At 41.0% G+C, this 21,673-nt stretch overlaps 4 protein-coding genes across 16 annotated transcripts in view; 2 read left to right on the top strand and 2 right to left on the bottom strand.

Moving 5' to 3' along the window:
- The first annotated feature begins 647 nt into the window (after nucleotides 1–647).
- Nucleotides 648–6,689, top strand: LOC123500006 (hematopoietic prostaglandin D synthase-like). Its single transcript, XM_045248601.1, has 5 exons — nucleotides 648–805; nucleotides 3,233–3,378; nucleotides 3,487–3,670; nucleotides 5,200–5,332; nucleotides 6,194–6,689. Exons 1-5 carry the CDS (start codon nucleotides 717–719, stop codon nucleotides 6,356–6,358), a joined length of 717 nt encoding a protein of 238 aa, XP_045104536.1. The 5' UTR covers nucleotides 648–716; the 3' UTR covers nucleotides 6,359–6,689.
- Nucleotides 6,690–8,808: 2,119 nt separating this feature from the next.
- LOC123499725 lies at nucleotides 8,809–14,661 on the bottom strand. 9 transcript variants are annotated; one of them, XM_045248147.1, is made up of 6 exons: nucleotides 13,092–13,704; nucleotides 12,668–12,820; nucleotides 11,522–11,621; nucleotides 10,985–11,072; nucleotides 10,344–10,501; nucleotides 8,809–9,125 (listed from the first exon to the last, which is right to left on the bottom strand). In XM_045248147.1, the coding sequence occupies exons 2-6, from the start codon at nucleotides 12,668–12,670 to the stop codon at nucleotides 9,037–9,039; spliced, it is 438 nt and encodes a 145-aa protein (XP_045104082.1). In that variant the 5' UTR covers nucleotides 12,671–12,820; nucleotides 13,092–13,704; the 3' UTR covers nucleotides 8,809–9,036. The 9 variants fall into 9 exon arrangements, 5 of the variants coding, with proteins under 5 accessions (XP_045104082.1, XP_045104083.1, XP_045104085.1 ...); XM_045248148.1 differs by lacking the exon at nucleotides 13,092–13,704 and adding an exon at nucleotides 12,928–13,023; XR_006673073.1 differs by lacking the exon at nucleotides 12,668–12,820 and having other exon boundaries at nucleotides 9,291–10,563; nucleotides 13,092–13,698.
- Nucleotides 12,881–16,782, top strand: LOC123499724 (UPF0489 protein C5orf22 homolog). 2 transcript variants are annotated; one of them, XM_045248145.1, is made up of 3 exons: nucleotides 12,970–13,046; nucleotides 13,156–13,210; nucleotides 14,747–16,782. In XM_045248145.1, the coding sequence occupies exon 3, from the start codon at nucleotides 14,771–14,773 to the stop codon at nucleotides 15,911–15,913; it is 1,143 nt and encodes a 380-aa protein (XP_045104080.1). In that variant the 5' UTR covers nucleotides 12,970–13,046; nucleotides 13,156–13,210; nucleotides 14,747–14,770; the 3' UTR covers nucleotides 15,914–16,782. The 2 variants fall into 2 exon arrangements, with proteins under 2 accessions (XP_045104081.1, XP_045104080.1); XM_045248146.1 differs by lacking the exon at nucleotides 13,156–13,210 and having other exon boundaries at nucleotides 12,881–13,046.
- Nucleotides 16,265–21,673, bottom strand: part of LOC123499723 — a 31,779-nt gene continuing 26,370 nt past the window's right edge. For all 4 annotated transcript variants that reach the window (XM_045248140.1, XM_045248141.1, XM_045248144.1 and 1 more), the window contains exons 12-13: nucleotides 16,956–17,088; nucleotides 16,265–16,611 (exon numbers count right to left, since the gene is read on the bottom strand). In XM_045248140.1, the coding sequence (XP_045104075.1) occupies nucleotides 16,572–16,611; nucleotides 16,956–17,088 (173 nt within the window). In that variant the 3' untranslated portion in view covers nucleotides 16,265–16,571. The remainder of the gene's footprint in view (nucleotides 16,612–16,955; nucleotides 17,089–21,673) is intronic.

Genomic DNA, 21,673 nt, shown 5'->3' with positions numbered 1-21,673 from the left:
TGATGGTCCATATGGACGACTCTTGGATGTTGTCTTGCTTGAAATGTACTTGCAGCATTTCATCAAAATTCTGCCTGTCGCGAGTCGTGACACCAAACGAGGCTGAAGAGGCGATCGAGCATGAGGGCTTACCATTGCCATCATATGATCCGGGGTCCGATGTACACACGTACTAAAGTTACTAAACCAAAACGAAACACGAATAGTGTATGCATGCATGATGTTAGCATATGTATAGAGATAATTTTGAAACACGTTTTCTTACACTAACTAATAATAATACATTTACTTTGGAGGGGCAATAGTTGAATATGTGCTGACTATCCTGAGCACTACAAAAGACTAAAAACAGCCAAAATGTTTGACCTCTAGAGCCTTTTAAGGCTACACCTGCTGGCAACCCTGTACGCAAGCCGAGAGGGTCGTGTCTGACGGCCAAGGCCACAGTGGCGACCTCTATCCTTCGATGCCAATAAGTGTCTGCGGCGCTTGAATCCACAAGAGAAATAAAGTCATTCTCCCTGTTTGTAATTTCTTAAAACACGACGGAGAGAAATGAAGTCATCCTCCCTGTTTGTAATTTCTTAAAACACGATGGGTGTGCCATACAAACATTCCACTAGTGCCATATTGTGAACCATACATTCTTCAGCTCAAGATGGCCAACAAACATTTTTGCTCTGTCAGCATTATGTGTTTGTTTCTCCCCTTTATAAATGGCGTTGGTGGCGGTGGTCTTCCTAAGCCTGCCGCCACGGCCCACTGCTGACACCACCACCGCCGCCCACAGCCCCACACCGCCACTGTGAGTACTGGTACTACTGAATCAGTCACTCGCAGTCTAACATCAAACATGCATTCACATTTTAGTCCGTAACACCTGCATTAAGTGTGTGTGTGTGTGTGTGTGTGTGTGTGTGTGTGCGCGCGCGCGCACACACACACACACACACACACACACACACGGCCCGGTAGCTCAGTGGTTAGAGCGCTGGCTTCACAAGCCAGATGACCGGGGTTCGATTCCCCGGCCGGGTGGAGATATTTGGGTGTGTCTCCTTTCACGTGTAGCCCCTGTTCACCTAGCAGTGAGTAGGTACGGGATGTAAATCGAGGAGTTGTGACCTTGTTGTCCCGGTGTGTGGTGTGTGCCTGGTCTCAGACCTATCCCAAGATCGGAAATAATGAGCTCTGAGCTCGTTCCGTAGGGTAACGTCTGGCTGTCTCGTCAGAGACTGCAGCAGATCAAACATTGAATTACGCACGCACGCACACACACACCAATAAATCTCTGCAAATAATCCTAACTAACATCACCTCACATGTCAGCCTGTTGTGTACGCAAATTACAGTTCTTTGCGTTGTAACTTACGTAAACCCAGACAAAAATACATAGAGGATAAATAAATCTAGAGGTAGATAGATAGATTGATAGATAGATAGGTGTAGTTATGACGGACTTATTTTGTTCCCTATGACTTCATTTTCATTGGTAGTAGTAGTAGTAGTAGTATGACAGTAGCAAGCGAGAAGGGAGGAAAGCAACGGCAGTCACGTTTTCAGCACAGGTGTGCTCTGTACAGAATTTATTCAAAGCTTCATCACCATGACAAGCATTCCTCCGCGTATCAGTGAGAGACACTCGCTAACTCCCCACAATGACCAGCCCCTTCCAGTGTTATGCCCCTCTCTCCTCTCCGCGCTACCCACTTCCGCCCTCCGTGTCGTGCTCTGCCCTTCTATCTCTTACTCCCACATTTTATTCAGTCATTTGTAAGAGAGAGAGAGAGAGAGAGAGAGAGAGAGAGAGAGAGAGAGAGAGAGAGAATCCCAGTATCTTTCTTAATGTAACAGTAATGAAGCTTCACCACCACCACCACTACTACCGCCACCAGTAGCATACTGACTTGACCTGCCCATGATAGTTTCCATTACCTGAAAGGTTCTCCTAGTGTGCCACGGAATGAATACAGAAACAGGAACTTATAAACTTATTAATAGTGGTGTTCCTTAAGGTTTTGTCCTGTCACCCACTTTCTATTCTTCATTAATGATCTCAACCAAACTTCTTGCCCTATTCACTCCTACGCTGATGATACCACCCTACATCTTTCCACGTCCTTTCAGAAACTACCAACCCGTTAGGAAGTCAACAGATCACGCAGGGACGCCACAGAATGCCTGACTTCTGATCTTTCTAAGATTTCCGTTTAGAGCAGAGAAAATCTAGTAGTTTTCAATGCCTCCATCTATCAATTCGACACAACCTTCCAGACAACTATCCCCTCTTCTTCCATGACACTCAACTGTCTCCCTCTTCCACACTGAATATCCTCGGTCTGTCTTTTATTCATAATCTAAACTAGAAACTTCACATCTCATCTCTTGTTAAAACAGCTTCTATGAAGTTAAGCGTTCTGAGGCATCTCTGCCAGTTTTTCTCACCACTCCAACTGCTAACTCTGTACAAGGGCTTTATCCGCCCCTGTATGGAGTACTCTTCGCATGTTTGGGGAGGTTCCACTCACAGTTTTATTAGAGAGGGTGGAATCAAGGGCTTTTCGTCTCATCACCTCCCCTCCTCTGACTAACTGTCTTCAGCCTCTTTCTCACCGCCGAAATGTTGCATCTCTTTCTATCTTTTATCGCTATTTTCATGCTAACTGTTCTACTGATCTTGCTAACTGCATACCTCCCCTCCTTCTGCGGCCTCGCTGCACAAGGCATTCTTCTTCCTTTCTAATGCAAGAATTAACCAGTACTCTCAACAATTCATACCTTTCTCTGGTAAACTATGGAACTCCCTACCTGCTTCCGTATTTCCGTCTTCCTACGACTTGATTTCTTTTAACAGGGAGGTATCAAGACATTTTCTCCCTAATTTTGGCTAACCCTCTACTTATCTTTTAGAGAACCAGCATTCACGTGGGCCTTTTTTTTTTTTTTTTTTTTTTTGCCCATAAAACAAAACAAAAAATAAAACACTAATAATAACGTATACGTATAAGTTTCTTCATTGTGCTGTTAATGCATATAGCTGCATATGACTTGTCCTTTTATTCTTTTACAGTGTGCTCTCATTCTATTGTCTTTGGAAAAATTAATCTAAAAACTGTAAGAAACACATCTTTAAATCTTTTCATGTACATTGTGGGATCGCCGCCATCGTACGTTCAACAATAAAAGTTTTCTCTCTATAAATCAGTAACGCAGCACCTTGTCTCCCTTCAAGCCCCGTCATCATCATGCCTGAGTACAAGCTCACCTATTTCAACGGCCGCGGCATGGGGGAGCTCATCCGCTGGATCTTCCTCTACGGGAAAATACCATTCACGCAGGAGAGGGTCGAGCTGTCCGAGTGGCCCGAGAGAAAGAAAGGTGAGTCAGCTGTCCCTAAATTGTGTTCCTACATGCATGTTAAATGTCTCTCCAGACTTTGTGTTACTCACACACTGCCTCTATACACATGATGCATCTCCCTTGCAGCAACACTCGGGGGCAAGTTACCAACGCTGGAGGTGGACGGCGAATTGTTACTGCAATCGTCAGCCATCGGCCGCTACCTGGCCACCAAGGCAGGTCTGGTGCCTCAATGTTCTTGGCGTGCCGCGCAGTGTGATGCCCTCGTCGATACATTTAAGGATGTTCTCTTCGCTTTGTTCGATATCGTGTGAGTGGTGATGGACACAGTGCCTCGAGGATGGGGAGTGTGCTAAGAGCTGTTGAGTCAGGTGATGGAGCAGTAGTGAGGGAGAGCAGAGAAAAATTAGGGAAGAGCATACTGCAGAACGTGGGGCCTTGTTAAAGAGATAAGCTTTCCTTTTCTACTCATAATGTTGTGAGCATAGGAACATAGGGAGTCTGAGACATCCCTTCCAAAGGAGTGCTTCATCAGGCTACAGTAAGTTTAATCAGATTTGCCAAATATTCTTCAGAGATGGGAGAGCAATGCCACCATGAATCTCTCTCTCTCTCTCTCTCTCTCTCTCTCTCTCTCTCTCAAAACAAATGCTTTCTGATATCTCTTTCCAATCTCCTTTTATTTTCTTATTCACCTTCATATTTCCTAATGCCTCTCCTTCACTTATTTCTTTACGTATTCCCTTCCCTCCCTCCCTCTCCCTCCCCCTCTCACCACACTGCTGTCTCTACCAAGATGTATTAAAGGTGAACGCAATTCGACATTATTGGAACCGTTGACGCCACCATGTGTATTGTTTACGTCTAGTGTTGTGGTGGTGTGTTCACGTGTGGCAGATTTTATCAGCAATTGTGTACTTTTCACGGGCTTTGTATTACGATATTAATAGTTAAATGGGTAAAGCAAGAGTGTGCGCTGTATTTGGATGTACACCAGTATGACAGCAACCTAAGATACCATAAATTCCCATCTAATGATAACCTTGCTAGACAGTGGATCCATAAGCGTTTCCGTTCAGACCATATTAATATTAAGTATGGTGTGATTTGTGAACGACATTTTAGTTCAGCCCAGATTGAACGAAATCTGAAGTACAAGCTTTTAAATTTGCCGGTTCCACGAACTGTGAGAAATTTAAGACAGGATGCAATTCCTGATCAGAATCTGCCATCACGAGGACACAGATGCCAGGGAATAAACCATCCACCAGCATTTAAAGGTAAGAAACTGTGTATTTTGTAAGTGGTGATGGTGTTTGTAGTAAATAAGTGGTGGTGGTGGTAATACTAGGTTCTAGTAAAGTAAGTGGTGGTGGTTCTAGTTTAATACATCTTAGTTCTAGTGAAGAATGTGGTATGGTAGTGGTTCTAGTAAAGTCAGTGGTATGTGCTATGCTTGTGAAACGATCACAGTAGATGCTGGTGAAGCTAATATTAAGTTGGAAATGCAAATATTGTAAGTATGTGGTGGTAGTTTAAATTAAAACATATGGTAGAGATGGTGGCATATCCCCATATTTTCTTGCAAATCACTAAGAAACAAAATACAGTTAGTGGCATTATATCTACTAAACTTAGTAACCAAGATACTAAAAGATAACCACTCAAATAAAAGAAATATGCAGAACACCTATATTCCACAATTAAAATTTGTCCTAGTTGGTTGACATGCTGACGTCACGATTCTGGGTTTTAAAAGCCTCCCGCGCTACGTCAATGATTTCAAGACTGAAGTGCGTTCACCTCTTAGTCTAATACATCTTGGCTGTCTACCACCAGTTCGCCGGAGGACCAGACTGAAGAGGAGAAGCAGAAGAAGCTGAGAGAGGAGTACTTACCACAGACGCTGGGGCCACTGATGGAGCGTCTAGAACAACAATTGCAGGGCAAGGAGTGGTTCGTTGAGGACAAGGTGAGGTTGCCAAGCTCTCTCGTCAACCACAACTGGAAATTAGAACTTAGGAACATAAGGAAAGCTGCAAGAATCAACACATGGCTGTCCCTGTCATCTAATTTGTTTAATGTTGTTTTTAAGCTCTCCACTGATTTTGCACTTACAACCAATTTCTGTAACTATTACCTGTTATCCAGCTAGAGAGCCAGTTTCTTCTTATCTCCTTGAATTCTTGCCCCATCATACTTACTAACCCCAGAAATTACATCCACATCTCCCTTGTTACCTCACTTGATATATATCCACCATATAGTATTTGCAAGGCCTGGATAGTGATTAGTTAACACATAAAGGAAAGATATAGAAAGACAAGATGTGAGGGAGTGCAAGATAATGCATGGAGAAAGGGCATAGCACAATACTCTTCATGGACAATATGGAAATGGAACAGAAAATAACATAAAAAAAGATGAAGGACAAGAATGAGATGAGGTAAGGTCAGATGACTTCTTCCCTCATAGAAATTAAGGAATGAACATAGTACAATATATTTACACATGACATGAAGAACTTGACACCAAATGTATTCAGGATAAGACCTTCAGGAGCAATTTATCACTAACAAGTTGAGGCAAAACAACCATCACATGCATGTAACAGAGCAAGGTCTACTATAACCAGAAATAGGAAGAGGAATAGGAAATTACTCTTATGAGCATATTCAATACGTCATTTACAAACTTACAAATAATGACGTCAATGCATCGTGCTCCTACTCAACAAACATCATATGCCATAGTACTGTACTCTCTCTCTCTCTCTCTCTCAAAACTGGGGCCATGGCAGTAACACTCAGCTTTCACTCCCGTGTCTCGGCAGATGACATGGGCGGACCTGGCCATCGGGCGTGCCATGGAGGAGGTGTTCCAGCCGCTGCCTGATTTGCGCCAAAAGTTCCCAAGGATCAACGCACAGGCTGAAAAGATCTATCAGCTGCCCAGGATCAAGGAACACCGCAAAACCCGCCCTGTTACCTCCTTCTAAGTTACCTGCAGCAGACACTACCATTGTTACTTCCATCGGTGTCATCCTTGCCACTGTTCCTACTATTACAAGCTAGTACAACAATAGATTATATATATATATATATATATATATATATATATATATATATATATATATATATATATATACAGGCAAGCCCCGCTTAACGAAGGGGTTACATTCCTAAAAACTCTTCATTAAGTGAAACTCTGTTAAGCAAACCAATTATAACAAGTTTAACCCCTGACTTGAACTTCCATTGTGAGTAAACAAAACGAGAGTGCATCATAGTACAGTAAAAGTTTTAATGAAAGTAAAAAGTATGAAGTTAAACATTTAGGCAGTTTAATTTAAGTCATTATAATGTACACTAATGTATGTATGTACGTAACTTTACAATGTTGATGATCTTAAATTTATGAAGGGAGGGAATGTGAAACGGGAAAGACACTAACCGGCAACCTGTGGAATGTAAACAAAGGGCGTATCATTGTATCACATACAAAACTTATGTACCACATTTCCACAAGGATTTCCATTTTATCCATTATAGTAACGAGTTCAGGTGGTTCTTTTAGCTTCCAAGGAAGATACGGTCTCACCAGCCTTCTTAATAGTCTGCTGACTTGAAAATAGTAGAGACAATAAATGGAGGCAAGATGGTGGCGAGCATTGCTATGGTTTTCTCGCCTCTCTTATGTCTATGAATAATATCCAGCTTCACTTCGAGAGTAAGAGACTTCCTGGTCTTCTTAGGAACGCTAGGCTACATTGCAGGGTGTTTTGGTGGTAAGTTGAGTGAGGGAAGACAAGCTGTTGCTGTTGCTGGTTCGCGTGTTGTCCATGAGAGGCTTGATCTTGATCTTGATTCCACAGGTGTCCCAGGATTTCTCCTGAGGCAGGCCTTAGTATTGACAGCACCTGGTGTATTCAAAAGCCTGTCGGCTTGCGTGATACGGCTGTGCTTTCAAGCTTGGAAAAAATTACCTGGATAAAACAGAGTTTGGTGTTCGTTAAACGAGCAGATGGTAGTAAAATGAAACCTTCATTGTAGCAAAATTTCGTTGTGTGAACCTTCGTTAAGCGGGGGATACCTGTATACATATATATATATATATATATATATATATATATATATATATATATATATATATATATACACACACACACACACAGGGGATCCTCGCAATTCGACAGGGTTAGGGCGGTTTCTCATTGGTCGAATCAGCGTTTATTCGAATCGTGAAGCAATTTTTCCCATAAGATACTGAAGAATAAAGGGGGGATAGGGACCAACCTCCAGCCTAGACCCCCCAAATCATCACTATAACCTCTAAAAAACACTTAGACTATTAGACTAATTCAGTTCAGGCAACCCCCGTTTAACGAAGGGGTTACGTTCCTAAAAAACACTTCGTTAAGCGAAACTTCGTTAAGCGAACTAATTATAACAAGTATAACCCCTGATTTGAACTTCCATTGAGAGTAAGCAAAGTGAGAGTGCATCATAGTACAGTAAAAAGTTTAATGAAAGTAAAAATTATGAAGTTAAATATTTAGGTAGTTTAATTTAAGTCATTATAATGTACACTAATGTATGTATGTACGTAACTTTATAATGTTGATGATCTTAACTTTATGAAGGGAGGGAGAGTGAAACGGGAAATACACTAACCGGCAACCTGTGGAATGTAAACAAAGTGCGCATCATGGTACTGCATACAAAACTTATGTACCACATTTCCACAAGGCTTTCCATTTTATCCATTGTAGAGTCACGAGTTCTGGTGGTTCTTTTAGCTTGCAAGGAAGATGAGGTCTCACTAGCCTTCTTAATAGAGTATCTTGACTTGAAAATAGTAGACAGTAGATGGAGTCAAGCCATGGTGGGAAGCAATGTTATTAGTTTTCTGGCCTCTCTCTTGTCTGTGAATAATACCCAGCTTCACTTCGAGAGTAAGACACTTCCTGGTCTTCTTAGGAACGTTAGGCCACATTGCAGGGTGTTTTGGTGGTAAGTTGAACTAAGGAAGATGAGCTGCTGGTGACGCTGTTATGTTTTGACTGGGCAGTGAGTGGTGCGTGTGATCTTGATCTTGATGCTACAGGTGACACAGAATTTCTTCTGAGTCAGGCCTTTGTATCGGCAGAGCCTGTGTTGTCCACGAGAGGCTTGATCTTGATCTTTATTCTATATGTGTCTCAGGATTCCTCCTGAGGCAGGCCTTAGTACCAGCAGCTCCTGATGTATTCAAAAGCCTGTCAGCTTGCATGATACAGTGGGGCTTTCAAATTTGGAAAAAAATTACCTGGATAAAACTTCGTTAAAGCGAGTTTGGTATTCGTTAAACGAGCAGATGGTAGTAAAATGAAACCTTCGTTATAGCGAAATTCCGTTGTGTGAACCTTCGTTAAGTGGGGGTTGCCTGTACTATTAAAGGCTTCATTTATATTGAACATTTTTTTATTAAACACATTAGGGTGCTGTACAGTACATTTTTGGAAATATAAACACTTGCAGCGGTCTTGTGGTACTTGTCCCTTTTCTTCTAAATTGATGATATTGTTGATCTAGGGACACCCATTTGTGCTGCAACCACACTGTGAGCTATACCTGCCTCACACTTTCTTATAAGCTCATGCTTATCTTGAAAGGCAGGAAATTGTGCTTCTTAGGGCTAGGGCTGGAGGTGGCTTTGCACGGAATGTTGTAAGCGGCGTGGAGGCAGGAGGTGGAACGGCGGAGCGTGGCCTACATGGACAACGCCTGGGGCAAGAGAAATGCAGAGGAAGCAACACACAGGCAGTGTTGTCAGATTTTCCTAATGAAAAGTAGCAGAAGCAAGCTTGAAAAGTAGCAGATTTCACCACAGTGTAGCCCAATCCAAAAAATCTACTACATATTACTTTAACTACTATATTTTGTACTTACCACTATCCGCTCACATTTCTTTCCATGGGGTTAGGGGGAGGGGAGTGGAGTCCTCTTTCACAATGTACCATTTTTTCTCTGGCTTTTTTTTTTTTTTTTTATATATATATAAATTATTTCCATTCTTACCTAAATTTAACCAAAATAATTTTCTTAACAAAACTTAATTGTTTTTATTGCCTTAAAGATTTTTCCTTTTACTTCCTCTTCATCACTTTTTTTAAAGATTTGCATTATCTAGTAAGTCATTTTCTTGATGTACGGTGAGGCGAGAGAAGCGTGATGTCATCAGTTGCCTACTCACTACAAAAAAAGAAGTTCACATCTTGTCAGTCATGGTGGCTTCAGCTGTGAGTATCTTTTTTGTTGGCATCTTTGCTAAACCAGGACCATAGGCCTCTCAAGACATCATTTGTTGAGACTAACCTCATTGCTTTTTCTGACACATCATTTGCAAAACTAGAGACTCACCTTTTGTCTTGGAAGAAAAAACAAGAACTCCAGCTACACAAAACTCTCCATTCTCTATCCTCTTAGTATGACTGCAGATGCCTACACATTTCCTTCTTGCCCTGCTGAGGCACCTGTGCCATAACACCTGAGGCTACTGCTCTTCTGATTTACATTTTAGCTTTTTTTTTTTTTTGTGTGTGTGTGTGTGTGTGTGTGTGTGTGTGTGTGTGTGTGTGTGTGTGTGTGTGTGTGTGTGTGTGTGTGTGTGTGTATGGAAGGTGCGGGTTAGAGTTGGAAGAGGTTAATTCTTGATATGAATTAACCTCTTCTATGTGCTAGAGCACATAGAAACTGCATTTAGTAGGTACACAAAAGTACTGATTAGATTGAAAGGTTAAACTAACAAAATATTATATGTATCATTATCATTATGTTATTTTTTTTTGTTTAAAAGCTCCAATTTTACCATATAATAGTTGTATTTAGCCTTATCTTGTCTTTTTTCTTTTTATATTTTCTCATGACTCCTTCAACATTGTTATCTCAATTTTCCTTTTTTCTAATGGATGTTTTTGCCTTATCATGGAGGACTAGACATACCAGACAGCAGTGGCAGGAGGAGCTTAGTGAGTGGTGTTTCTACATGCAGCAGAGTAGAAGGCTCCTCCATTTTTACCATCACCTGCTGCCTCAATACCCACTTCCTCCTCTTCCTGCTCAGCCTCTGCTGCCTCCTCCACCTCCACATGGTACACAACCTTCATATTGATGGGATAAGTTCTCATTTCAGGAGTTAAGCTAGTTGTGCCTTTCCTTTGAGCTAGAACCAAAATAACAGAAACACAAATGTTATCTTGAGATTGCAATTAAAGGTTACAAGTAGAGTTCCACAATGATATGGTTATACTTTGCTTGACCCCTTGCACCCACGAAACTGGAGCATGTCAATGAGTTTTTCCTCCTTAGCTTTGCAAACCAGAGTCCTTCAAGAGTATATCTTGTGCTTAATATGTTGATTGTATTTTTAAAAGGTTTGCATATGCACATGTTGGTGAAGTTAATTGTATACTTTATCTCATATACCACTTATAATTTCACTAATACAACCAAATTAGAGCATTGTGCATGTTTGTTAAACTCTAAGCCTGTGGTGTGAGGAAAGATACCACCAACCCTGACATGAATAATTATAATGAAAGCAACACTCAAATGACAAAGGTATCACTGTAGGTTAAACTTACTTCATTCTCTTTTCCTCTTTGTCCTTTCTTGCCTCATCTGTCTCTGTAGTCCCAACACTGGCACCCTTCTCAGCTCTTTCCTCAAAATCTGCACACAACAATAAATCTTCAATACACAAAGCATGTCATGTACTTTATGAATATGTGAAAGAATGAGGCTGGCTAGAGTGAGTAATAGAGTAGTAGTAGTAGTAGTAGTAGTAGTAGTAGTAGTAGTAGTAGTAGTAGTAGTAGTAGTAGTAGTAGTAGTAGTAGTAGTAGTGATAGTGGGAGTGGGGAGGGGCTGGTAGCAGAAGCAGTAGCAGTAGCAGTAGTTGTAGCAGTAGTAGTAATAGTAGTGATGGTAGTAATATACATATGCAATAGAAAATATAGGCATTCAGATCCAGGTGAAATAGACTACTAGAAAGGTAGCTAGATAAATAAATAGATAGGTAAACTGATACTATAGATAGATAGAAAGACACCCATATACATCTCTCTCTCTCTCTCTCTCTCTCTCTCTCTCTCTCTCTCTCTCTGTCAGTAGCTACCAACATTTCTGAATGTGGCAGCAGCAGTGACATTCCTGATCCCTGGTGAACTCATTGACTGCACCTTCTACCTCTCTTCTGGCAGTGGTACCTGGTGACACACACTGTGGAAAGGAGGGGAGGTGGGTTACATTTGGGGACAGGAAGGGGAGTTAGTGTGAGGACCATACAAGGGCAGCTGGGTTAGATGAGGCAGAGGGAATTAGTGTGTAATGATCCAAACCTTATGCTCCTTGAGGCATTTTTTAACCCCACTAGGATTCACATTTGAACTGCATGCATGTCAGTTTCACAGAGCAGGATGGCAGGACTGTTGCCTCACTTTTAACAAAGGGAACCAAGTGATGATTAGCCATATTGGCCAAGAATCTCCTGCCAGTTTCATATCCTATGAGACAGTCTACCTACCCAGTGTTCAGCCCTCTTAATAGAGGGTTCCACGTGGAATGGAAAGTGAACATAGGAGGACCCCAAAGTGTAACATGGTTACAGTTAGCTGTTAGTTAGGCCATGTGTGTAGGATGAGTGTTCCATTGTGTGTGACTGCCTGGTAGAAGCCATCTCGGCCCAGCCAGTAGACACAGTACCATTACTGGGTTGTAAGTAACGGGGGTTAAGTTAACGGAGTGTGAATATTGTGTGAGGGTGCCATGGGCACTGTGTTGTTGTTGGGAATAATTTAAATATATTCATTAAGCCTCAGCAACCCTATTAATCTGGTCCTTTGTCCCTGGATGGTCTTGGTTGCAACTTCATTACCTGTGACACTGTACCACCTCTGTGCCTTGCCACTACTCACCACAGCTACTGGTGTGAGGGACGGGAGGGCAGACCACAGATGGGTTAGGTGAGTTACTGGAATCATGGGGGAGGGACAGGGGAATCAAAGGGATAGGCCAGAAGAGAGATACAGAGAAACACTGAAAAGTCATTGAAAAAGTCATACTAAAGCAGAGAAATGTTTAGAAAAATAAAAAGTATATACAAAAACAAAGAAAACACACAACAAAATATAACAAAGACAGAGTAACACAGGAAAACAAAAGAACTCATAAAGACAAATAGAGAACACATGAAAATATAGAAAACATAAAAAATAAAAACAAAAATAAGCAAAAAAAAAAAAAAAAAAACGAATAAAAACACAAACCATACAATGAACCTTGTATGCTCCTTCCTGCAAGGGGATAAAGGAGGCATGAGAAGCATGTGGATGAGGCAGAGGGGCGGGGAGCCAGGTATGGAGGTGAAGAGGACGAAAGCAAGCATACGTTACACGTCAGTCACTTTTGGCCAATGACAGCTGTCGTGGAAAAAAAGGATGACATGAAAAAAGGCTGCCACGTCACTTTTTGCTAGAAATAAAGGCACTGTCCCCGAGAAACCGTCCCGCGCGCTCGCATCGATTACCGGCTCCCCTATCGCAGCTATGTGACGTCAAATCAGCTGGGTGGAGGAGCTGCGAAGTGGGAGCCGGGAATCGAGGCGAGTGCACGGGACGGTTTCTCGGGGACAGTGCCGAAATAAAGGTAGGAAAACTAATTTAAGTAAGGAGGTGAATATATAGCACATACCACACACTGCGCCACTGTTTGAACGAGACATCTCAGATAACCGCGGCCTCTACTTCGCCCTCAGTCACTGGTACCCTCAGCTGCTTGCCTCGCCCTCCGCCTCCTGCAGCCTCCACCAGGTAAGCCAGCAGTCACTCACTACGTCCTCGCTCACAGCAGCGTTCCTCACACATGTTCCCAGGAGGCAGGGAGATCCAATGGGTGAACAGTTCTAAATACTTGCCAGTGCGGGAAGGTTGTTTGGGTTTGCCTGTCATTGGTCGTCAGTCCTCACTCTCAGCTGTTCCTCCGTCCTCCAATACTTCTCGCCGTTTTTCGTTTTCATCCTCTACATCAGAATTTTCTATCATTGGTGGTAAACGTTTTGATACAGTATACCGTTCTTAATAATAACACCCCGAGAACCCCTCCACACACCTAAAAGACTGCCCCAACACACTTAGTATATGTTTTTAATGAGAAACTATACCATTACCTATACAAATTTCATATATTGATTTGTTGGTTATTACAACATCTTTCTTCCAGCTATAGTTATTTGTTAAAGCAGAAAATGTCAAATTCTTTCTAGTTTTACAGCGAGTGTTTGCATATCCCGCGAGGAAAAAAGAAAACGAAATATTTGTAAGGTAAACTGTGATATTAATTTCTTTTTCCTTTTTTATTGCTTCTGCTCTTGTGTGCATTTTTTAATAATAAAGAGGAATATAGTTTTTTTTTATATACATATCTATCTTTTTTACCTGTCAAACAAACTATTTATCTACGAATGTCTATTTATCTATCTGCCTACCTATCCATCTATCTATCTGTTTATCTATATATCTGACCATTTATCTATCAATTCCTTGCTATCTATTTATCAATCTATCTATTCCCTTACAAAAATGCAAATAACAAACTTACATGTACCAAAACAGCCCTAATTAAATCCCCTAATATCTAATATACCATGTATATCTCACATATATATTGCATCTATTCCCATTCTAACCATTATATGAATTAGTATCATGTACATTTACGTATACTTATGAAAAACAAAAAATCAGCAGACCACCACCACCGTCAATAGCTGACTAAATGTAAAGAAATCCATGGCATTTAAAAACCCCAACATTCATCTCCCCTCCAAGATCCACAAAAGCAACACCTTAATGATTTCCAGAAAGCAAAAGTCTGGCCACTACTGTAAAAAATATCTAGTCCTCCCCATCCTCCACCCACCACCAGTCCCCTTACTCCAGACCTCTCTACTGCCCTCCCAAACCCTAACCATGGCACTGGGCTCACTCAGGACCAACAAAACACCACTCCATTGCTCGCCACTCTCTCAATGCCACCCAATAAGAGACCTGCCAGACGTATTAGTGAATGTCACAGGAACCAATGTCATTCATCTTTCTAAATGACTGTTGCTTAATATTTCTGTGCTGTACATTCAGAGAGACTACATAACAACTGATAAGTGTTACTGTCTCTTCTTTTTACACTGAATTTTGCTCTCTTGAGGGAAGTATGTAATTTCTTTGTAACAGTATAGTAAATTCTCTCTCTCTCTCTCTCTCTCTCTCTCATAGACAAATAGGTGTCAAAGCAGGAAATACAAAAACAGATATGGACAGCATGGTAATATCATGTATTTTGCATTTCAGAAGGCAGAGAGAGAGAGAGAAGCAATGACAGCCTTGAGGAAGTACCCAAAGCTACCAGTGCACATAGTGGAGGAACACAATGATGCTCTCCACCCTATCCTCCGTGCTGTTGGATCAAAACACCTTCCCTTCTCAAACAATCTCCTTCTACATTTTGATTCCCATCCAGACCTTCTGATTCCCGCAGATCTAAAAGCTTCAGAAGTCTTTGATGTTCCTAACATGCTAGAGAAACTGAGCATTGAAAACTGGATACTTGTAGCTGCCTTTACTGGTCAGATATCCACCATCATCTGGATGAAGCCACCCTGGTCCAATCAGATAGAGGATGGTCACTACAACTTCCTTATTGGGAAGCAGAAAGGCACAGATTGCATTAGGGTCTCATGTCCAGCCCTTTATTTTGTCGGGGAAATGCTGTACTGTAAACCAGAGGAACTAAGCAGCACCAAAAAGGTTAATCTACATGTCCACACATTGGGCATTAAAATGAATGAGGCCGTGGAACAAGATTTGATGCGGCTTATCAACTCTCATGAAAACCACTATGTCTTAGATGTGGACCTGGACTACTTCTCCACCAGGAACCCTTTTGTTTCTATGCACAGCAAGGCAGACATGTATGAAAGGCTCAAGACACTCTATCGCTTTGAGTACACCCAGACAGAAGAGACAGAGCTGGTCGAGGAACATGTCAAGAGAAGAAGTGCTCAGATTGAGACTCTACGCAATATATTTTCCCACCTCCAGAAGCTTAAGGAGCCCACAAAGATAGCAGCAGAGATCAACAGTGTCAGTCAGCCCATGCAGGACTCCAAGCAGAGGGAGTACCTCAGTGCCTTAATCCTGGACCTACTGAAGGAGGAGCATGGAGAGGATGGGGAATGTGGAGTGGACTGGGAGCTAGTGCACGATGCTGGATGCACCATTGATGACGACATCCATCAGCTGCCACACCATGTGTCTTCCAAGGAGGAAATCGACTCCCTCATGGAAACATTTAGTTCATTAGTCACTCGTCTTCCTGAGCCCACACTGGTGACTGTAGCACGTTCCAGTGAGGACGACTACTGCCCACCGCATCAAGTGGATGGCATACAGGAGGCACTCTGTGGTTTTCTTCGCAAGACATATGACATAAACTGCTTGAAACACTATCAAGATTAAGCAGCGTCTGATTCCCAGTTACAACATGACTGATGTAACAATCTAATTGAAAATGTTCCAGGCTTCAAGCCAAAAAAGATTGTTCCTCAAAGCTGTAACATACAAAAAGCACCAGAAACGAAATAAAACAGTATTATTAAACTTTAATACATACATGAGATATAAAAGTAGTTTTGTTCAGATGACTGACATAAGGCACCTCTTGATACTATAGTTTGTGAAAAAAATTTCCTTCATATAAAGTAATAGCAAACATCACTTTAAGAAAGCACTCTTCTTCCAGCACTGGTGATATTTACAACTGCCATAATAACAAAATAAAAATATAAGGAAATTTAACAAACACCAAAATTCATGAAAACATTCAATTTTCACTCACATTTATACAATACAAGGTATTTCTAAAGTGGTATTTCATATTTATATATCAAGCTAACCTTAAAGCAAAACTGACATCAAGCATCTACACACACACACACACACACACACACACACACACACACACACACACACACACACACACACACACACACACACACACACACACACACACACACTACCTCAAATCACAGGACAGAGCACCAAGCTTCACTAGGCTGGATGGGATATCCTGTGCACCAAATCTGCCACTTATCCAGCAAGAACAGCAGCAGAGGTGTTATGATTTTAATTGAATGTTTTTTGCTGGCTGCTCCCACCTGGAAGAAATCAATGTTGGTTATTCAAGATAATGCAGCTATCAGTACAAAGTCATGAAAGTTACCTAGACCTCAAAACACTTAATAGCTTCTCCCTTGTAAACCTGGTGATGCTTCCCTTGCAGTACATGTAATGTATCCATATTGAAAAATAATAAAGTTTGAATGTGACTTCATCAGTTTGGCTGTATCCTATAAGATATGTATTCATGCTAACTTTAATTGTACTTTCCACATTGAAAAATCTGCATATACAAATTGCTATCTCCCATATATCTGGCAGAGCACTAGGAATGTAGGAATTTAGTGTACAATGAGTCATGGAACTTGAAGCAGAGTCATACCAGTCTGACATGTGCTGGTTAAACTTGGCCAAGTGTTGGAAGCCTTTAGTGAGTTGCTTCTCTGTGTCATCCAGCATCACTGTCACCTCTTCCTCAAGCTTCCGGTCATGGGCTTCAACACGCTTCACCAATTCTGTAGAGAAAAGATTAGCTACATTCTGTGTGTGTGTGTGTGTGTAATTCACCTCGGTCGCCTGCTGGTTACCCAGCCAGTCTTCCCCATTATGGAGCAAGCTCAGAGCTCATAGACCGATCTTCGGGTAGGACTGAGACCACATAACACACTTCACACACCAGGAAAGCGAGGCCACAACCCCTCAAGTTACATCCCGTACCTATTTACTACTAGGTGAACAGGGGCCACACATTAAGAGGCTTGCCCATTTGCCTCGCCGCTTTTACTGGGATTCGAACCCGGCCCTCTCGATTGTGAGTCGAGCGTGCTAACAACTACACTACGCGGTGTGTGTGTGTGTGTGTGTGTGTGTGTGTGTGTGTGTGTGTGTGTGTGTGTGTGTGTGTGTGTGTGTGTGTGTGTGTGTGTGTGTGTGTGTGTGTGTGTGTGTGTGTGTGTACACCTAGTTGTACACCTAGTTGTAATTTTACAGGGCCTGGGTATCATACTCGTGTGGCCCCGTCTCCATATCTACACACATCCAACTTTCCTTTAAAACTATGCACACTCCTCGCTGACACCACCTCCTCACTCAAACCATTCCACACCTCCACACATTTTTGTGGGAAACTATATTTCTTCACATCCTTCAAGCATATTCCCTTGGCTATCTTTTTACTATGCGATCTCGTAGTTCTATTTAAGTTTTCCTCTCTCAACATCATTTGCTCATTATCCACTTCATCCAGTCCGTTCAACAGTTTATAAACCTGTATTAAATCTCCTCTTTCTCTTCTTTGTTCCAAGGTAAGCGAATTCATTTCTTTTAATCTCTCCTCATAGGTCATTTCTGCCAATTCCGGAACCATTTTTGTTGCCATTCTCTGCAATCTCTCCAACTTCCTTATATGCTTCTTTTTATAAGGGGACCAAACCACTCCAGCATATTCCAATCTGTGTGTGTGGTGGGATGCGTTGGCGGCTGTGTGTGTGTGTTTACCTAGTTTGTATTACAGGGTTCAAGCAAGGCTCATAGTGACCTGTTTCCATATCTACTTTTATTCAACTTTTCCTTAAATTTGTGCACACCTTCTGCTGCTACAATCTCTTCACTCAATCAGTTCCAGATGTCCTATGAGGAAAACTAAACACTGACTTTTCATGATCTTCTTGGAGTGTCCTCTTGTCCATCTATCTCCATCATCCATCAGTGATACCAGGTCTTGTCTATCTAACTTTTCCATATATATATATATATATATATATATATATATATATATATATATATATATATATATATATATATATATATATATATATATATATATATAGTTTACTAACTTATACATCATTATTAGATCTCCTCTTAAAATTTCTATCCTTCAAAGTTGATAGTTCCATTACCTTCAGTCTTTTTTTCATCAAGATCTTCCATTTCTGGTACCATTTTTATAGCAGTCCTTTGGATTCTAGTTTCCTGATGTCCTTCTGCTTGTATGGTGACCACACCACTGCTGCATATTCTAGTTTAGGTGTTATCATGGTGGTTATCATCTTTTCATCATACTCTTATCCATGGAATTGAATGCCACCCTGATATTTGTTAGTGTTTTGTATGTTGAAACAAATACCCCATTTATGTGTCTTTCTGGAGTCAGAGTGTCTTGTATAATCACTCCAAAGTCTTTCTCTTCTTTCCTTTTCATTATAAACTCTTCTCCCATTTTTGTGTTCCCATGTAGATCTTCTATTACTTTTACCCATTTCCATAACATAACATTTCTTGGTATTAAATTCTAATTTTCACTTTTGGCTCCATTCCCAGATCTTGTCAATATCTTTTTGCAATTTCATACAGTCCTCGTTGTTCCTTATTATTCTCAAAAGTTTCACATCATCTGTAAACAAATTCATCTAACTACTCAAATCCTCTTGTATATCATTAATATATACTTGGAACATAATCTGGTGCCAGCACTGAATCCTATGGTATGCCACTAGTAACTGTGCTCCAACTTGATGGGGTGTCTCTTATTCCTATCCTCATTTCCTTGTCAAGTAGTCCATCATCCAATTTAAGATATTTCCCTGTATTCCTCTAATGTGTAATTCACTGTTTGATCTGCTTCAATCTCTAACGAGACAGCCAGACATTACCCTACGGAACGATCTCAGAGCTCATTATTTCCGATCTTCGGATAGGCCTGAGACCAGGCACACACCACACACCGGGACAACAAGGTCACAACTCCTCGATTTACATCCCGTACCTACTCACTGCTAAGTGAACAGGGGCTACATGTGAAAGGAGACACACCCAAATATCTCCACCCGGCCGGGGAATCGAACCCCGGTCCTCTGGCTTGTGAAGCCAGCGCTCTAACCACTGAGGTACCGGGCCGTGTGTGTGTGTGTGTGTGTGTGTGTGTGTGTGTGTGTGTGTGTGTGTGTGTGTGTATTCACCTAGTTGTAATTTTACAGGGCCTGGGTATCATACTCGTGTGGCCCCGTCTCCATATCTACACACATCCAACCTTCCTTTAAAACTATGCACACTCCTCGCTGACACCACCTCCTCACTCAAACTATTCCACACCTCCACACATCTTTGTGGGAAACTATATTTCTTCACATCCTTCAAGCATATTCCCTTGGCTCTTTTTACTATGCGATCTCGTAGTTCTATTTAAATTTTCCTCTCTCAACATTATTTCTTCATTATCCACTTCATCCAGACCGTTCAACAGTTTATAAACCTGTATTAAATCTCCTCTTTCTCTTCTTTGTTCCAAGGTAAGCAAATTAATTTCTTTTAATCTCTCCTCATAGGTCATTTCTGCCAATTCCGGAACCATTTTTGTTGTCATTCTCTGCAATCTCTCCAACTTCCATATATGTTTTTTTTTATAAGGGGACCAAACCACCCCAGCATATTCCAATCTTGGTTTAATTACCGTACTAATTAATTTCTTCATCATATCTTTATCCATATAATGAAAGGCTAATCCAATATTTCTAATCAGATTATATGTTTCTCCAAACATCTTTTCAATATGAGCCTCAAACTGCCCATGGTCTTGTATTATCACTCCCAAATCTTTTTCCTTTTCCACCTTTTTCAACACTACTCCTTCACCCATCTTATATTACCCTCTTGGCCGTCTTCCACTCTTCCCCATCTCCATCACATGACTTTTGCTCAGATTAAATTCCATCTCCCACCTCTTGTTCTACTCCCAAATCCTATCCAGATCAGCCTGTAAAATTTCACAATCTTCTTCACTCTTCACACACCTACACAACTTCGCATCATCTGCAAACAAATTAATATAACTGTTTACTCCCTCTGGCATATCATTAATATAGATAAGAAAAAGTATTGGTGCCAGCACTGAACCTTGTGGGACTCCACTCTCCACCACCAACCAGTCCGACTTTACATCCCTTATTACCGTTCTCATCTCCCTCCATCTCAAGTAGTTTTCCATCCACTTTAACACTTTTCCCTTCAGTCCTCCATAAATCTCTAATTTCCATAGCAGTCTCATGTGTGGTACCTTGTCAAAAGCTTTTTTTAAATCCAAATATACAGTCCATCCATCCCTCTCTCTCTTGTATTTTGTCAACCACTCGAATAAAAGCTCAGTAGATTTGTTACACATGACCTCCCTTTCCCAAAGCCAAATTGATGATCCGATAATAACTTATGATCCTCCAGGAACTGTATCCAATATTTCTTTATCACCCACTCACAAATCTTACCGACCACACTTGTTAAAGACACAGGTCTATAGTTAAGAGGCTCTTCCTTACTGCCTCCCTTATAAATGGACAAAACTTCAGCTCTTTTCCACTCTACTGGTACTTTCCTAGTTTCTAATGAGCACCTTATAATATCATATAATGGATCTATCAATTCTTTTCTACATTCCTTCAATAATTTGTCTGAAACTTCATCTGGTCCCATCGCTTTATCATCTTTAAGTTCCTCCAACATTTTATATAACTCCTTTTTAGGTATCTTAATGTCATCCATGTGCACATGTGCATCCTTTTAGGGGTTCCTCCGCATTCCTTCTTTCCACATACCATTTTCTGACTCTCTCTCCTATAACTCTCCAAAAAAACTTTTCTTTTTCCTCTTCAGACCGTTCATCATTTTTTTTTCTTGCCTCTTCCAACAATTCCTTATATCTTCTCTCTTCCTCATTTCTATATTTTCTTACGTACACCTCTTTACAACCTTCTACCTCTCTTAATTTTGATGTTCTATATAAAATGTCCTCCGCAGATTGTTGTGACTTCAGTACTATTTTAATCGGTCTCTTTACTCCCTCCTTATACGGACCCAGTCTATGGATCTCTTCCACTTCTTCTTGTAGGGGTTTTTTTTTCATCATCATTTAGATTTTTGAACAGATCTCTTACTATTTTTAATTCTTCCTTAATTCTCTTAGGCTTATATGTTATATTTTGTTCTTTCTTCCCAAATATTAACACACTCTTCTTCTTTTCTGCTATTTCTCTTATCAATGTTTCCTTATTCTTCATAACATTAACCAGTTCCTTGGACCTTTCTTTTTTGTCTTCCTTCAACTGATCT

This window comes from Portunus trituberculatus, chromosome 50 (genome assembly GCF_017591435.1).
Source record: "Portunus trituberculatus isolate SZX2019 chromosome 50, ASM1759143v1, whole genome shotgun sequence".
NCBI classification, from domain to species: Eukaryota; Metazoa; Arthropoda; class Malacostraca; order Decapoda; family Portunidae; genus Portunus; species Portunus trituberculatus.
This window is presented reverse-complemented; position numbering and strand designations above follow the sequence as displayed.

Excerpts from the sequence above, each read along its gene's own strand:
- LOC123499725 (XM_045248147.1), bottom strand. Across the intron at positions 11,073-11,521 it reads CTGCTGCCACATTCAGAAAT|ATTTTGAGGAAAGAGCTGAG; the intron begins GTTGGTAGCTAC and ends TGTTGTGTGCAG. Across the intron at positions 10,502-10,984 it reads AAAGAGGAAAAGAGAATGAA|GTTGTGTACCATGTGGAGGT; the intron begins GTAAGTTTAACC and ends ATCAATATGAAG.
- LOC123499724 (XM_045248146.1), top strand. The coding sequence starts at position 14,771 with ATGACAGCCTTGAGGAAGTACCCAAAGCTACCAGTGCACATAGTGGAG.
- LOC123500006 (XM_045248601.1), top strand. The coding sequence starts at position 717 with ATGGCGTTGGTGGCGGTGGTCTTCCTAAGCCTGCCGCCACGGCCCACT. Across the intron at positions 806-3,232 it reads CACAGCCCCACACCGCCACT|CCCCGTCATCATCATGCCTG; the intron begins GTGAGTACTGGT and ends TCTCCCTTCAAG. Across the intron at positions 3,671-5,199 it reads TTCGCTTTGTTCGATATCGT|TTCGCCGGAGGACCAGACTG; the intron begins GTGAGTGGTGAT and ends GTCTACCACCAG.